We start from the raw sequence: 18,310 nt of genomic DNA, 5'->3' as shown, positions 1-18,310 counted from the left end.
AATCTGGAAAAAAAAAACACTGCAGTACAATTCTCTGGACTGAAGTCAATAATCAATAAAAATTGAAATTTACCCTTTGGGAAGCTATAACGGGGTCATTTAGAAAAGGGGCCTGTCCAAATTGACCCAAAATCCTATAAAGCCTAAAGGAAAACTCAAAACTTCACGAAACCTAGAGAACACATGCGACAGCTGATTCTAAACAAGCATGCAAAGTTTTAAGGAGATCGGTCGACAGCTGGTGCTATAACGGTCATAAACATTACAAAACATAATATTTATTTGGTGAATTACCTGTATTTGCAAAAAAGGCTTGCTATGTAATGTCTTTTTCCATATGTGCTTAAATTCCTTAAAGCGTTTGAACCCCGGTAATCGCTGCTTGCAGCTATATTTATTATTATTATTAGAGTCTAGGTGGGAAAATCTTAATTGTCTTAGAAAAAACTTCATGATTCATAAAATTTGAATGGCCCTAAAATAGATTTAATTTCATATATGCAAAATAACATTTCTTATTTATTTCTTTAGTTAGGTTTTGACAGGTTTCTTTTGACAGGGTTTGTGAGATTCATTTTTCAGCTAAGTGACAGTTCTGTGCTTATTTGTTTGGGTTTAACCATTAATGAGAGAGTGTGTTGCAGGTCTCATTATTGTTTGAAGTGGAGGATCTAGCTGTGGCGTCTCCTGCTACCGTGTCTCGCTGTGGAATGGTTTACAGTGACTACTCTGATTTGACCTGGAAGCCTTACGTTCAGTCCTGGATGGAAAAACGGCAGAAGGTTTGGGATGCAATGTTAAGCATTGTGTTATACATTTGGCAAAATGCTTCATGTCTTTCCTTTTCACTCACAGATTGAAATGGCTCATCTCAAGCAGCTGTTTGACCGCTACATAGACAAGACCCTCACTTTTAAGAAGACTCACTGTAAGGAGCTGGTGCCCATCACTGAACTGAATGGAGTGGCATCGCTCTGTAGGCTCTACGACTCACTGGCCACTCCAGAGAACGGGGTCAGAACACTTTCACTTCATTGATGTGTATAGCCAATATTGCAACTGTAGATGGACCATATGACGGACCTTCATTTATGGAACATAAAATGTTCTTTTTCTAAATATATAATTAAACAAACTAGGTTTTCAATGTCTGAAATGACAAAAAACACCATAAAAGTTTATTAAAAGTGGTTCACACATTCATACATGTGCTATATTCCAAGTCTTCTGAATCCATATATTGTGAGGAACAGACTTATGGTACTTTTATGGTGCTTTTGTTTCCTTTTCGAAGCTTCACATTTCCAGTTGTTATTACATGGAAACCATATTTAGATAAAGCATGCTTTTGTTTATATCTGGGGTGTGCAGCCACAGTTAAACCTGAAGAACAGTTTAAAGCCTTACTCGTTCCACTGATTGTTTTGTTTTCTGATCTTCCAACTCTTAAGTCTTGTGTCAGTTTTGGCCTAATCAAAGCATTAAACATAATGCAGTATATAGCTTTACTATTTAATATTTAGCTTTAATATACAGTGGTGGCCAAAATTATAAGAACATTAGTATTTTTATCAGCTAAAAATGGTTTTAAATCAGGTATTTCTATCGTTTTCTGTAGTGTGTCAGTAGGAAATATCAGTTTACATTTCCAAACATTCATTTTGCCATTCATTGCAATAATCCAGTGAGATTTTTGTTTGCACAAGGAGTCTGACAACAGCCAGTGCTCCACACAGAGAACTGATCTCATTATCATTCAGTCTGTCTGGAATGGCATAAAGAAACAGAACAAACTGAGACAGACTAAACGTCTCCAAGATGCTTTAAAAGCATTTAAGCATTTAAAAGGATAGTCACACAAAATGTTGATTTAATTTATTTAATAAAAGTTAATTGATAAAGAAGATCTATTAATGATTATTTTTGACAGCATCCTTATTTTACAAGTGCCTAAAACTTTGGCTGTTGTCAGACTCCTTGTGCAAACAAAAATCTCACTGGATTATTACAATTAATGGTAAAATTAATATTTGGAAATGTAAACTGATTTTTCCTACTGACACACTACAGCAAAAGGTAGAAATAGCTGATGTAAAACCAGTGAAAATATTAGTGTTCTAATAACTTTGGCCACCACTGTAGCTAATTTACAGAAAATTAATACTGTAATTCTCTCTGGATGTTCAGGTGAACCCAGCAGACTCTGAAAACTTTGGCCGTATGGTGGAGCTCTGGTTCATCTTCAGTCTCATATGGTCTGTGTGTGCCTCCGTAGATGAGGATGGACGCAAGAAAATTGACAACTTCCTGCGGGAAATAGAGGGAACTTTCCCTAACAAGGTATACAGTGGCCCAAGGTGTATAGACACTTAAAGATGAAGTATGTCATTTCTGTGCCATTGATGTCACCAAATAGAATTGCAAAATAATGACTTTATCCAATTCATTCAGGCTTCCACTGGTATATTTATTTAATCATATATTTATAATAATGAAATTGTTCTTGTTTTATCTTTAAATACATGTAAAGTGATTACATCTAGTATTCAAATATTTTTGGGGTAGTCTACATACAGTGCGAAATAGATAACATGTATGTGTAATTAATGTAAATGTATGCACACACATGCTCAGGCATGCTAATGTTACATGAAAAGTACTGATGCTCTGCATCTAGAACAAACGTTTAAGCCTTTTCGCCTACAGAAACAAATATATTACTGGAAAAATAATCACCTTGTATTAAACCTCAGGACACTATCTATGAATACTACGTGGACACCAAGAACAAAACGTGGGCGTCATTTGAGGACAAGCTGCCCAAAGGCTGGCGCTACGCCTCCAAGTGAGATGTGTGTGTGTGTGTGTGTGTGTGTGTGTGTGTGTGTGTACGTGTCTGTGTGCCCCCATCATCCCCCTATTCGGGGGTTTCTGCCAGCCGCCTGCAGGCTCAGTCAAAGGCCTCTCGCCTGGCTCCCTCCCAGACTTCTGAATTCCCCGTCTATTCATATTTCTCATCTTTTTCATCCTTCTTCGTCTCTCTTTTCTTTCCCCTGCTCTCATTTGTCATGTCAGTCCAACTCTTTCCCCTTCATTGTCCTTTGTCCTCTTGGCTCTCTTTGCTCCCTCTTTGTCGGCTGTCCATTTTTCCATCCTGGGGTTCTTTTTTTTTTTTTCTTTTCTTACCTGACTCTTTTTTTTATCCCTCTGTTCATTTGAAATGTCTCGCTACATCTTTCAATTTTCAGTCTTTCAATCAGGACTTTTCACCTCCTCTTCCTCCTCTGTATTCTCATTCATTCTGCTCTCTCAACTCTATTTCCTCCCACCCATTTTTGCTCTTTCTTTCTTTCTTTCTCTCTCCTTCGCTCTGTATTCTACTTTTTCTCTTCATTTTTTCCCTCTTTTTTGAAACATGTCTCATATTTAGCCGTCCCACTTTTCAACTTTCTTTCTGGCATCTTTTTAATTATCATCTGTCTCTCTGCAGCGCTCCGTTCTATAAGATCATGGTCCCCACAGTGGACACGGTGCGCTATCATTACCTGGTCAAGGCTCTAGTGTCCGCTCAGTACCCTGTGCTTCTGACGGGTCCAGTGGGGACAGGAAAGACGTCGGTGGCCCAGAGTGTCCTGCAGAGCCTGGATTCAGTCACATGGGCCATGCTTACCATCAACATGTCTGCACAGGTGAGAATCGCTTTTTAGTAGCAGTAAGGTAAACTTTGATCTCAACAGCAGCAGTAAATTATTTTTGTCTCTTTTTAAATCCCACTGTGATAAAAAAAATCTATGACATTACTGGTAAAATACCTGCAGCTGTAGTTGCCAGAACTTTACTGTAAAAAATAATATGGTAAAATACAAACAGCTTTTCCACAAACTGGAGAGATAAAAATATAATATATAGAGGGTGCACAATGTAATTCACAGAAATAGTAAACACCATCATCGTAATACATATGATACTGAATTAATGCAATAAACATTGATTTACCAACAATAGATGTAAGATAAAACCTTAATGTACACAACTGATGAGAAAAAACTAAGAACAAACGATGTAAAGTGCCAGGCAGGGAATTCTGGAGGTTTATCACTGTACACTGACAAAAAAACTGTAAAAAAAATATCTTCATGGAACATGATCTTTACTTAATATCCTAATGATTTTTTGCCATAAAATTGATCATTTTGACCCATACAATGCATTTTGGCTATTGCTACAAATATACCCATGCAACTTAAGGCTGGTTTTGTGGACCAGGGTCATATATAAGTAAAAAAAATTTAGTGCACTAAAAGATTGACAGAAGAAATGTTAAAAAGGGCCATTCATGAGCCATCACCAGGTATCTCCAGGGGGACTGTTTCTGTAATAAGTGAGCTGTAATTTGGCTTGAATAAAAGAATGAGTAATAATGAATGAATAATAGGTCATTTAAGTTTTGTTAAGAATATTTCCTAGCATAAAAGACTGACATATTAAAATAGTTATGAGTTCTGGTGCTTAGAATAAAAATATCTCCTGAGAACAAAAATTCAGTGTGTTACTGCTTTCAAAAGTTTGAGGTTGGTAAGATATGTCTTTTTTAACCTTATGTATGCTCATCAGGCGTATATTCCTTTGACCAACAATATTGTAGAAACAATAATATTGTGAGATAACTGTGTTCTGTTTTAATATATTCTAGTCTGTAATTGATTCCTGTGATGACAAAGCTGAATTTTCAGCAGCCATTACTCCAGTATTCAGTGTCACATGATCCTTCAGAAATCATTATAATAGGTTGATTTGGTGTTCAGTAAACATTTTTTATTATTAATTATCAATACTGAAAACAGTTTTTGTGATCCTTTTTTAGAATTATTTGAATAATTACTTTTTACTGATTAATTGAATGCATCCTTGATGAATAAAGTATTCATTTCTTTCAAAGCATTAGTCACCTCCAGGATGCTCAGAGCACTCTTTCTTTCTCTGTGTGTGTGTGTGGTTAATCAGTGTGTGCAGTGATATTTTAGTAGTCCACTCTCACATCTGTAATGAGCTGAGTCATTGCTCAGATGGCCCAACCTGACGAGCAAATATTAGAACACATGGTGAGAGCACCACCATCATCATCAATCTCCAACTATCATCATCATCATCATTTGTTATTATAATAAAGAGTTTTCCACTAATGTTCAAATCTGCAGTCACGCTCGCTGAATATTTTAGCGTCTTTGGGTTTACTTGCTAACGTTCTTGTCTTCATAACATTATTTTTCTATCTTTGTCACAGACTAGCTCTAATAACGTGCAGGAGATCATCGAGTCTCGGGTGGAAAAGAGGATTAAAGGTGTATATGTTCCAGTGGGAGGGAAAAAGATGGTCATATTGCTGGATGATCTCAACATGCCCGCCATAGACGACTTTGGCTCCCAGCCACCTCTAGAGCTGCTCCGCCTCTGGATCGACTATGGCTTCTGGTACGACCGCCAGAAGCAGATCCTAAAGTGTATCAAAGTAAGACTGTGTTTGCATTTCATAATTCATATAAGCATATATTTTAGATGTGCATGTGAATACATCTTTTCTCTTACTTTGTCATGATCTAAAAGGACATTTTCCTGCTGGCTGCTATGGGGCCCCCTGGTGGAGGGAGGACTCAGATATCAGGACGCCTGCAGAGTCGCTTTAATCTTATCAACATGACATTTCCTACAGTGAGTAGATATTGACTTTAAAGGGATAGTTCACCCAAAAATGAAAATTTGATGTTTATCTGCTTACCCCCAGGGCATCCAAGATGTAGGTGACTTTGTTTCCTCAGCAGAACACAAACGAAGATTTTTAACAAAAAACAGTGCAAAAACCAAATAACAGAGGTGGATGGGCACCAAACCTTTAAAAGTAAACAAAAACATGCACAGACAAATCCAAATTACACCCTGCGGCTCGTGACGATACACTGATGTCCTAAGACATGAAACGATCGGTTTTTGTGAGAAACTGAACAGTATTTATATAATTTTTTACCTTTGATACACAGCCACGTCCAACTGTCCTGAGCACGAGCTTTGCATCCGGCTCGTGACATGTGTACGCGCTCTGACGTAGTATACGCAAACGCCGTTAGGGGAAAACGGTTAAAAGTCCCGGATGAGTTTGCGTAAGCAAATGTAATCTTTTAGCTTTAAATCAGTTTGAACAATCAGGATAAGCGCAAGTAATTACCATTTTGAATAGCCGCTATACCCACAGTCTGTGTGCACTGTGTAAACAATGAGTGTCGTATACACGCGACAGATAGCTTCCGGCGTTTGCGTATACTACGCCAGAGCGCGTTCACGTGTAACGAGCCGAAAGCTAAACTCGTGCTCAGGAGAGATGGACGTGGCTGTGTATCAGAGGTAAAAAATTATATAAATACTCTTCGATTTCTCACAAAAAACGATCGTTTCATGTCTTAGGACATCAGTGTATCGTCACGAGCCGCAGGGTGTAATTTGGATTTTTCTGTGTATGTTTTTCTTTTCTCTAAAGATTTGGTAACCATTGACTGCCATTATTTGACTGACAGTCTGCACCGGTTTTTGTTAAAAATCTTCGTTTGTGTTCTGCTGAGGAAACAAAGTCACCGACATCTTGGATGCCCTGGGGGTAAGCAAATAAACATCAAATTATCATTTTTGGGTGAACTATCCCTTTAAACTAGGTGTAAATTGATGGAATTGTGATGGAAATATGACTGCAACGCTTTATCATTGGTGCACAGCATGTAACAGCTTTATAGTGCAAAGGCGGCTGTTGACAAAGAACTAAAAAAGAAAAAAAACAGCATTTATTCAAAATATAAATAGTTTCTAACAATGTAAACCTATGCTATCAGTTTTTATTAATTTAACACATCATTGGTGATCTTTTTAAACCTTTTATTGATCAAAGAATCCTAAAAAAAGTATCACAGGGTCCAAAAGAATATTAAGCAGCACAACTGTTTCCAGCAGGATCATGTGACACTGAAGACTGGAGTAATGATTCTGAAAATTCAACTTTAATTACAGATATAAATTAAATTTTAATGTATATTATTATGGGAAAACATTGTTTTACATCGTAATAATATATCACAATATTAAAAAAAAATTTCTGTGTTTTTGAACAGCCTTGATGAGCATAAGAAACTTCTTTAAAAAACATAAAAAATCTTACTGATTCCAAAATTTTGAGCAGTGGTGTATATAATACATGAAAGAGATACTGTTATATTTGAAGCAGTATGTTCACCCGAAAATGAAATATCTGTCATCATTTACTCACCCGTATGTTCGGTCTGTCTTCTGTGGAAAACAAAAGGGATGAGATGCATGAGGGATGAGAGGATGATGATTGTGACTGTCAAGCTCCAAAAAGCACATAAAAGCACTGCATCATAAAAGCACCATAAAAGTGGTCCAAATATCTTGTGCTATATTCCCAACCTTATGAAGTCGTATGATAGCTGTGTGCAAAGAGCAGACTAAAATTTGAGTCATTCACTGAAAATCTCGCCCACTACCCATTTGAACCTAATGCAGTGTTATATACAATAATGTCTAAACCTTTTAAGTGAAGTGCTCTCTTTTCTCAGATAATGGTTTAATCTAAATGTATTTTACATTGCTCTGTTTCTGTGCACCAAACTCGCCAATCAGCTTTCCTCTTTTGTCTTATCTGCTCTATTTATCTTCTGTTTTATCCGCCCTCTCCTCTTCTATTCTCTCCAGGAGTCTCAAATAAAGCGCATCTATGGCACTATGATCAGTCAGAAGCTGCAGGAGTTTGAGGAGGAGGTGAAGCCCATTGGGGGGGTACTGACTCAGGCCACCCTGGAGCTCTACCACGCCATCACCGCCCGCTTTTTACCCACTCCTGCAAAAATACATTATCTCTTCAACCTCAGAGACATCTCCAAGGTACTTAACATCATGCATCATGTGTGATTGTCTCTCATCTGGAAAAGGAGCAGATTGTGGTTTAGGTACACCCAGTGTGAGCATAATATCACTTTGATTCAGACTGATTGATTCCAGAAAGATGAAACAAAACATATCAGTCCACTTTGCCACTTCAACACCACATGCCCGAGATACAGAAAAAGAGTGACTGACCAGAAAAGACTCTTACTTTTAATCGGAGACACGTACATGGTCGTACAAAATAACCCCTTTTCAGAATACGATTTGAAAACATCTGAGACTGCAAGGACACTTAAAGCATTTCTTTTGAACTTGATCAGACAAAAAAAAAAAATCTATTTTTTTATACCTAACAAAAAATTAGACTGAAGGCTTTGTGTGCATGTTCAATATGTCCTCCAATCCAGGTGTTCCAGGGTTTATTGCGAGCACACAAAGACTTCCACGACACCAAACAGAGCATCACCCGTCTCTGGATTCATGAGTGCTTCAGGTACAAACAGGCACAGGCCAGCACATACAGATACTTGTTTTAGAAAAAGAAATTAATAAAGTTGTGTGTGTGTGTTTCAGGGTCTTCTCTGATCGATTGGTGGATCATGCAGACATGGAGACATTTGTTGGACTTCTATCAGAAAAACTGGCTTCTCATTTCGATGTCCCCTACCACACAATTTGCCCCAACAAACAGCCCCCTCTGTTTGGTACACACACACACACTGCCATTTTGTGTTTCACTGGATGAATGACCTGAAGATTTTTTAAATAAACTTTGAGGTCTCTTATGTATAGAAGCCTGTGTACACCACTCAAAAAAAAAAAAAAAAAAAAAAGCAATTGCGACTATTTATCTCACAATTCTGACATTTTTTTCTCTGAGTTGCATGAGACAAATTCCCAATTTGGACTTTTTTTCTCTGAATTGTGAGATATAAACTTGTGATTGCGAGTTATAAAGTCAGAATTGCAAGATAAACTCGCAAATCAGACATTATTTTCAGAATTTTGTGATACAATCTCGCAACTGCAAGTTTTAAAGTCAGACTTGTGAGACGTAAACTTGCAATTCTGAGAAATAAAGTCAAAATTGCAAGATATGAACTCGCACATCTGACATTTTTCTCAGAATTGTGATATAAACTAGCAATGGCAAATTCTAAAGTCAGACTTGCGAGACAAACTGGCAATTCTGATATATAAATTGCGAGAAATATCTGACATTTTTCTCAGAATTGTGTGATATAAACTCACAATTGCGAAGTTATGAAGTCAGAATTGCGAGACATAAACTGCCACAATTCTGAGAAATAAAGTCAAAATTGCAAGATATGAACTCGCACATCTGACATTTTTCTCAGAATTGTGATATAAACTAGCAATGGCAAATTCTAAAGTCAGACTTGCGAGACAAACTGGCAATTCTGATATATAAATTGCGAGAAATATCTGACATTTTTCTCAGAATTGTGTGATATAAACTCACAATTGCGAAGTTATGAAGTCAGAATTGCGAGACATAAACTGCCACAATTCTGAGAAATAAAGTCATAATTGCAAGGTATAAACTCGCAAATCTGCCATTTTTCTTAATTGTGTGATGTAAACTTGCAGTTGCGAGTTATGAAGTCAGAATTGTGAGACAACTATGTCACAATTTTGAGAAATAACGTCAAAATTCTGGGAAATAAAGTCAGAATTGTGTGATAACTTGCAATTGCGAGTTATAAAGTCAGACTTGCGAGACAAGCTTGCAAATCTGAGAAGTGCATGATATAAACTCAAAATTGCAAGTTATAAAGTCAGAATTGTGAAATATAAACTGCCAATTCTGAGAAATAAACTCGTAGTTCTGAGAAATAAAGTCAGTATTGCAAGATATAAACCCACAAATCTGACTTTTTTCCTCAGTATTTTGTGACATAAACTTGCAATTACAAGTTATAAAGTCGCAATTCTGAGAAATAAAGTCAGAATTGTGAGATAACTCACAATTGCGAGTGATAAAGCCAGACTTGCGAGACAAACTTGCAAATCTGAGTATAAAGTACTCTTGAATTTTTCTCAGTATTGTGTGATAACTCGCAATAAAGTTAGAATTAAACTCGCATTTGCAGAAAAATGTCAGAATTGTGATTTTTTTTTTTTTTTTAGAACTTTTATAACTCGCAATTGCGAGTTTATTTCACACAATTCTAAGAAATAAGTCTAAATTGTTAAAAATATTTAAGATATTTTTAACTTCTAACTTAATCCACTGGCCTACTTATTACTAGATAAAAGCAGTTAGGAAATGCTCTTTACCATACACTCTGGTAAATTGGTAGATAATTTGTAAAATTATTTATTTTCATTTTTATTTCATAAAAAATTGATTATTTACTTTGTATGTGTTTTTATTGTAGGTGACTTCCTGAGGGAGCCACATGTGTATGAGGACCTGTTGGACTTTAAAGCTCTTAAGATTCATATGGAGAACCAGCTGGAGGATTATAACCTCACGCCTGGTGTGGTGCCCATGAGCCTGGTGCTCTTCAGAGATGCTATAGAGCATGGTAAGAGTCACAGTCAGAGTGAATGTAGTAGTTTAGCATAGTGGTTCAAGATCTGGGCTAAAGGGTTGCAAGCTTGAGCTTACAACAGGAAATCTGTGAGCTGTCACCATTGTGCACAGTTGCTTTTGTCTCTATAGCTTATCAAGGAGCCATTGAATGATGACAGAAACAAAATAAAATAAAAATTCTACTAGTTGTGTTCTATTGAAGCCATCAGTATTCATGATAGTTATATTACAGCTCTCAGCATTTGCTTATGCCCACATCACAATGCCCATGATTCAGTGTGCACTCTCGAGTGCCATAATTCAGTGACCGATCTCCTCAGTTGCTCATTCAGTGCTCGCACAAATATAACTTTCTTCAAAATCACACGCACTTCAGCCCTCAGATCCCCCATGAACATGAATAATTACCCTTTTCATTCCCACAAAGAAGAACGCAACCGCATTACAAACCCCTCAGCAGGGAGAATAATTAGGCGGCCGGTTCCCCAGCCTATATGTCACTCACCCGCACGCAGGCATTTACTGTCAAAGGCGCATATAAGAATGCTTTATATGCATCCTGTCACGCACACACCTCACTGTGACATTAAAGCAGTCTCACATTCAGCTCGGTGAATGCGTCTCACGTCACAAACACTCAGTTCAATGACATGCCGCTGCGCATAGCTGATTGATTACGAAATTAGCAAGCATAACGTGTATGTTTATATGCCTACGTGTTCATAACTAATTATGGTTTTGTGCCAATTAGTTTCCATTGTGATCGGTTGTTTGTTTGGCCTCCTGCAGGAACGGTGTGTGCCTGTGTGTTTGTATGCATTGACATTTTAATGTGTTTTACTTTGTGTTTGTAAATGTTGCATTGACCAAATGACACACATGATTCATGCAACTAAATGAACTGATTATTATGATTCTTATGATGCAAACAGCGCCCTCTTTCTGCCCCCTCAGTAACGCGATTGGTGCGTGTGATCAGTCAGCTCCGTGGGAACATGTTGCTGGTTGGTATCGGTGGCTCAGGCAGGCAGAGTTTAACCAGACTTGCCGCCTACATCTGCAAGTTTACGGTCTTTCAGGTGGAGGTCACCAAACAGTACCGCAAACAGGAATTCAGAGAGGGTGAGTTCTGCACACAGTTTACAGTTGAGGTCAAAAGTTTACACTCCCCTTTCAGAATCTGCAAAATGTTAATTATTTTACTAAAATAAGAGGGATCATACAAAATGCATGTTATTGTTTATTTAGTACTGACCTGAATAAGATATTTTGCATAAAACTGTTCGAAAGTTTACACACTCTCTTGATTCTTAATACTGTGTTGTTACCAGAATGATCCACAGCTGTGTTTTTTTTTTTTTTGTTCAGTGATAGTTGTTCATGAGTTCCTTGTTTATCCTAAACAGTTCAACTGCCTGCTGTTCTTCAGAAAAATATATCTGGTCCCACAAATTCTTTGGTTTTCCAGCATTTTTGTGTATTTGAACTAGTGGTAGACAAATATGATACAAATATGCCCCAGATATTAGTGATCGACCGATATTGATTTTTTATTCCCGATACCGATACCAATCATTTGCATGTTTATGTGCCAGATAACCGATATTCATAACCGATATTTATTTACTATTATACTTCTGTTTTTGACACAATGATTACAACACCACTTAACTGAACAAGCTGTTTTATTTATAACAATCACTCCCTCCTTGCATACAAATCAAAACTCTTATTTATACACCAATAAATAGAGGGGTCTGAAAGTGCAAAAAATACAAGAAGTGCACTGTTACTTAAGTGTTTATGTTCAAAAATAAAATCTTCAAGTGAGTGAAGTAAGTCCATACTTCACTTTGCTGTCTATTTTTTATTTTGGTCATCTTAAAAAAAAAGTGTTGAATGTTAGCAGTCTTTCATGTTAAATTTAATATTCATATTACAACAATAAAAATATTTTATGAAAAGCATGAGCAGCAACACTAACATTACCAATAAGCAAAATAAATGTAGAATGTCTGTCTTCAAGCACAGGAGTCATCAACTTTGCAGAAATGTAGCCTCATTTTAAACTACAGTTTTATTAGGTTTATAAAGCTGTTTATAGGCTAAAGAGTGAAGAATAATTTGCTGTATAATGTTAATTTACTGAGTAATATTCTGAAATATTGAAATATATCAAACAAAACATAGTTTTTATTGAATTTCTGATAGCCTATGTTATATCACAATTACGTTTTTGAAGAAAAAAAAACGTTTTTGTCGTTCTAGATTATGAAATGTGTGCTGACAAAGCGCATTCAATTTCTTAGTTATATTTATTTAGAAAATGTTTATTAGTGGAATGATGTTTATATAGTAAATGTTAATATAATTCGGGGTGTTTCAGTAAATCTTGTTAAAAGTTATATGCGGTTGTTGTGCTGGAGCATTTCATGAGCATCAACCCCGTGAGTGAACAGCAAAATGGAAGCCACTTCACGAGGCGAATGATGAGCATATAGACGCTCAATAGTGACTTTATTTAATTCAGGCAAGTAAGCGGTAAATTATAGTTCACAAAGAATTGGTTTGTTCCTTCTAGATACTGAATATTTTCAGGTGAAAGCATGATTTAAACAGGTACAGCACTTATTCACACGCAATCGCGGAGGGGAAATTGTTGCTGCTCCACTCCGCTCACATACTCTGCGCCGCATAGAGATTTCCAGCCATGTGGTAAAGTTGTGTTTTTGAAGTTTTCTATATTATTATTTATTCTTTATATATTTGTTCATTATTCATTTACTTTACCACTGGGACTTTGCATGTTCCGGTTTTGCGCAGCAGAGCTGTCTGCCCTGCTCTCTATTTTTGAATTTCTATCAAAATGCCTTTTTTCTGAGATGGTGATAATAAACTTTAAATCTAACACTGTGATATATTGATGCTTGTTTTATATCTGTGGATTGTATTGTAGATTAGTCAAGTGTTGATTTGATATGTTAAATTGAGTAAACTCACTGTGGACCACATACCGCTTGGATATCGATGTCACTTAAAAAACTAAAACTTACATTTAAAAAACAACAAAAAAACTCCAAACATTTCTCTAAATTATTCTGATAAAAAAACGAAACGAAAAAAACATAAACTTTCTATCAAAAACAAATCTGGTCTAGTTTAATGGCTGTAACAGTATAAGCTGTTTGGCGGAAAAAAGACGGGCTTCGGTTCGGACTCGGCCCAAAAATATTGATAAGCTGTTGGACAAGGGCAGGGCAACAGCCTGTGCGTCTGGGGCCAGGGCCGGGCTAGGGCTTAGATTTAAGGCCTGTGCAGGGCTCCATTCATGGCTGTATATTATTTAATTCATGGAAAAGTTACGTCTTTATTGTGACAGGATTTGACGGATTATCTTGCGTGACTTTGTGAGTTCGTCTTTATTCCTTAGAGCCAAGCTGCATAAACTACATATCAGTCATTTATAGTAACACATCTAATTTGTGCATTAATAGCTGTTATGTTAAATAAAGTTTATTAAATATAGCAAAGCAAGTAAATATACTTTACCTGTGCAAGCAGTTGTTGTTTCCCCTCAAACGCCGTGCTGCAATGGCGATCATGCGCGTAATTCTCAAAACGCCCACAAGATGGCGGCATTTATCGGTGAACCCGATATTGCAAAACCGATAACCGATTATGGTAAAATGCTTAAATATCGGGAAAAATATCGGTAAATCGATATATCGGTCGATCTCAACCAGATATGATATTAAGGCAAAATAAACTTGTTCAAACTATTCCTACACTGCATGTACTTCTGCGCAAAAGGCTGTGCGACGTGCGTGTTGGAGTTAAAAAACACAGACGTGCACGGGCATGGATATCTGCGTGCATAGTCTTCGGTTAAACTGCGTTGCTTTTAGAAGCGTTGCTTTTAGAAATATCAAAAAAAGCATTGCTTTTAGAAATATCATATTTGTGCCCCAGTGAAAATGTGCTGTGCCCCAGTAAAATCTCAAATTTGAGTTATAATTTACTTTGATAATCCCGAAATAAAGACATTAAACTATATGCAACAACTGAATTGACGCTTCTAAAAGCAACGCAGTTTAACCGAAGACTATGCACGCAGATATCCATGCCCGTGCACGTCTGTGTTTTTTAACTCCAACGCGCACGTCGCGAAGCCTTTTACGCAGAAGTACATGCAGTGTAGGAATAGTTTGAACAAGTTTGGATAGTTAATTGTGTTGTAAATGCAATTGTCAAGCAGTTTGTGATGCATTTTGGAAACAGGAGTCCCTGGTCTAATGCCCCACCTGGCTTGAGAAACCCGTTCTCTAAGACTTACTTTTAGTCATTTGGGTAGCACACATATTCTGAATGCCTTCGGCAGAATTAAAATTAGCCATTTTAATCTAGATTAATTCCAAGATTACAGTGAGATTAATCTAGATTAAAAAAAATTAATCTATGCCCACCACTAATTTGAACCCATTCCAACATTGACTGTATGATTTTGAGATACATCTTCTCACACTGAGGGCAACTGAGGGACTCATATGCAACTATTACAGAAGGTTCAAATGCTCACTGATGCTCCAGAAGGAAAAACAATGGATAAAGAGCCGGGAAGTGAAAACTTTTGAACAGAATGGAGATGTGTACATTTTTCTTATTTTGCCTTAATATCATATTTGTTTAGTACTGCCCTTCAGAGGCTTCAGGAGATAGTTACATGTTTCCCAGAAGACAAAGTAAGCAAAATTTACCCTGATCTTCAAATTCAAAACGTTTCACCCGCCGGCTCTTAATGCATCATTTTTCCTTCTGAAGCATCAGTGAGCATTTTAAACTTCTGCAGTAGTTGCATATGAGTCCCTCAGTTGTCCTCAGTGTGAGAAGATGAATCTAGAAATCATACAGTAATTGTTGGAGAGGGTTCAATTCAGGCAACAACAACATTTTCTCTTGTGGACTATATGTAAACATCTTTTACATGAAATATCTTGTTCAGGTCAGTACTAAATAAACAATAACATGCATTTTGTATGATCCCTCTTATTTCAGTAAAATAATTAACATTTTGAAAGGGGGTGTAAACTTTGACTCCGTACAGTGCATTGAAGATGTACATATAATCATTATGTGTCATTTCTGAGAATCGAAACATGAATGTGTTTGCCTCTTAAAACATCTCATATTTGACCTACTTCATATGCTTAATGTCTCATTAAGCTCTCAAAATTCAGCTACTTGACCAAGGAAATGTTAAGTAGCCAAGTGGAGATGCCAACAAACCAGCATCGAAAGCCATTTAGCTGCTTGTTTAAAGAGTTATTTGAACATTCAGCCATGTTAAATTGTATTTCAAGACCAACTAATGTCAGGCAGTTGGCTGAGTTATACTTTCAATTTCAGATCCGAATATAAAGCTCTTTTGATATATACCAAAGGCTTTGATATTTTGTCCTGTGGCATGTTGTAGTAAATGTTTCCAAATACTGAGGAATAACGCCTCTTGCCCTAGTGCTCAGGACCAAAGGATCTATTATGTTATGCACATTGTAGCCTTCACAGCACAGTTTAGTGTGGCCTCAATGGAATATTTGACATATTTCTTGTCCCCATACAGATATTAAAAAGCTCTATCGGCTGACAGGAGTGGAAAACAAGCCCACAGTGTTCCTGTTTAATGACACACAGATTGTGGACGAGTCCTTCCTTGAAGACATTAACAACATCCTGAGCTCAGGGGAAGTGCCCAATCTCTATAAAGCAGACGAGCTCGATGAGGTGTGTTGTTTGTATACATTTTTAATGCGTGTGACTGTAGGTTTGTCTTCTAAGTGACAATGAGAGCTGGTTTTTAACATGTTTTCTTTGTGTAGATTCAGAATGCTCTGTCAGACTCGGCCAGGAAGGACAATATCCTGGAGACGTCAGACGCCATGTTTAACTACCTGATAGAGCGCGTCCGAAACAACCTGCACATTGTGCTGTGCATGAGCCCTGTAGGAGATCCATTCAGGTGCAGTTTCGTTTTAGCATGTTTTATTTGTATGACAAAAACTGCATTGATATTGCTAAGAATTTGCAAAGCTGCATACAATAAGAAATGAAATAAACAACAGTGCAAATGGAATAAAATATTTATATCGCTTATAAATTGCAAACATTGTCAATTAAATTGTATGGGATGTGAATGTTCTGTATAATTCATTAGAATTGCATATATCTAATGAAATAAATTGCTGCTTAATTTTACTGTTGTTCTATAAAAAAATATTATTAATATTGTTTATATTTTATTTTACAGTACAAGTGTAGTAATTTATAAAATAGTAATTTATTTCTTTATTGATTTAATTTTATAATTTAAATAATAACGTTATTATTGTTGTATATTCACACTGAATTAATTTAATAATTTTATTTAATTAGGCATGTGATCAGCTACTGTTTTTTAATGTGACATTCACTATGATTGCATAAATTTACAATATAATTTACTCACCCCCTTGTCATCCAAGAAGTTCATGTCTTTCTTTCTTTATTCATAAAGAAAAAGTTTTTTTTTTTTTTTGAGGATTTGAGGATTTCTGTCCATATAGTGGACTTCTATGGTGTCCCCATGTTTGAACTTCCAAAATGCAGTTTAAATGCAGGGTCTTATCTAGCGAAACGATTGTTTATTTTCTTGACAATTTATATACTTTTTAAACCTCAAATTTTCATCTTGTCTAGCTCTGTGTGAACTGTTTACTCTGGTTCAAGACAGTTAGGGTAGGTTGAAAAACTCCCATCTCATTTTCTCCTCCAACTTCAAAATCATTCTACGTTGCTGCAAAGGTACCGACCCAGTGTTTATAAAGAAATCGTGCAAAGAAGGTCAAACGCCTTTACAAAAAAAGGTAAAACAAAGATGTAGGGCGATTTTGAAGTTGGAGAAGAAAATGAGATGGGAGTTTTTCAACATACCCTAACTGTCATGAACGCTAGTTACGCATGTAACTGTGGTTCTGTGAATTCCGGATGACCGCCAGAGGCAGTATGAATACTTTGGATTATCGCAGCGCCAGCCAGATAGGTCGAGAGATTATACCAACAAAGTCACGTAGTGACGTATGCTGAGCTCTGGGAATTATAAACCACAGTAACTCAGCACTCCGCCTCGGTACGCCTTTCTCGCGCATTCCGAGTGACGAAGAACTCTGGTGGTCATCCGGAATTCACAGAACTACAGTTACATGCGTAACTAGCGTTCTGTTTCATTCCAACTGACCGCCAGAGGCAGTATGAATACTTTGGATGACACATACCAACATAGTCATGAGGAATGCTACCCACATGATGCAAAATTTATGGCTGCTCCAGATGAACCGCCGAGCACACGGCATGATGAGCAGCGACGTTAACCTTATAAAACCTGGCAAACGTGCACGGAGAAACCCATGTAGCGGCAGTGCAGATGTCCGCCAAGGAAACTCCTCTAAAAGCCGCCCAAGATGATGAGATGGCTCTAGTGGAATGACAAGTTAAACCTGAGGGCAATGGTTTTCCTGCTGTCTTGTAAGCTAGTATAATACAGGTCCTTCTCAAAAATTAGCATATTGTGATAAAGTTCATTATTTTCTGTAATGTACTGATAAACATTAGACTTTCATATATTTTAGATTCATTACACACATTTGAAAGTAGTTCTAGCCTTTTATTGTTTTAATATTGAGGATTTTGGCATACAGCTCATGAAAACCCAAAATTCCTATCTCAAAAAATTACCATATTTCATCCGACCAATAAAAGAAAAGAGTTTTTAATACA

The 18,310-nt window shown here is 36.8% G+C and overlaps 1 protein-coding gene across 1 annotated transcript in view; it reads left to right on the top strand.

Moving 5' to 3' along the window:
- The window catches only part of LOC141332155 (dynein axonemal heavy chain 2-like), a 326,684-nt gene that overhangs the window by 123,282 nt on the left and 185,092 nt on the right, over nucleotides 1-18,310 (top strand). The window contains exons 44-57 of the mRNA XM_073837257.1: nucleotides 645-782; nucleotides 856-1,014; nucleotides 2,188-2,340; nucleotides 2,754-2,845; nucleotides 3,491-3,689; nucleotides 5,285-5,509; nucleotides 5,605-5,709; nucleotides 7,753-7,941; nucleotides 8,352-8,437; nucleotides 8,518-8,648; nucleotides 10,347-10,496; nucleotides 11,459-11,626; nucleotides 16,122-16,282; nucleotides 16,378-16,517. Coding sequence (XP_073693358.1) covers nucleotides 645-782; nucleotides 856-1,014; nucleotides 2,188-2,340; nucleotides 2,754-2,845; nucleotides 3,491-3,689; nucleotides 5,285-5,509; nucleotides 5,605-5,709; nucleotides 7,753-7,941; nucleotides 8,352-8,437; nucleotides 8,518-8,648; nucleotides 10,347-10,496; nucleotides 11,459-11,626; nucleotides 16,122-16,282; nucleotides 16,378-16,517 — 2,096 coding nt within the window. The remainder of the gene's footprint in view (nucleotides 1-644; nucleotides 783-855; nucleotides 1,015-2,187; nucleotides 2,341-2,753; nucleotides 2,846-3,490; nucleotides 3,690-5,284; nucleotides 5,510-5,604; nucleotides 5,710-7,752; nucleotides 7,942-8,351; nucleotides 8,438-8,517; nucleotides 8,649-10,346; nucleotides 10,497-11,458; nucleotides 11,627-16,121; nucleotides 16,283-16,377; nucleotides 16,518-18,310) is intronic.

This window comes from Garra rufa, chromosome 3, assembly GCF_049309525.1.
Source record: "Garra rufa chromosome 3, GarRuf1.0, whole genome shotgun sequence".
Lineage (NCBI taxonomy): Eukaryota > Metazoa > Chordata > Actinopteri > Cypriniformes > Cyprinidae > Garra > Garra rufa.
The sequence above is the reverse complement of the archived record's forward strand: the minus strand, read 5'-3'. Positions and strand labels throughout refer to the sequence as shown.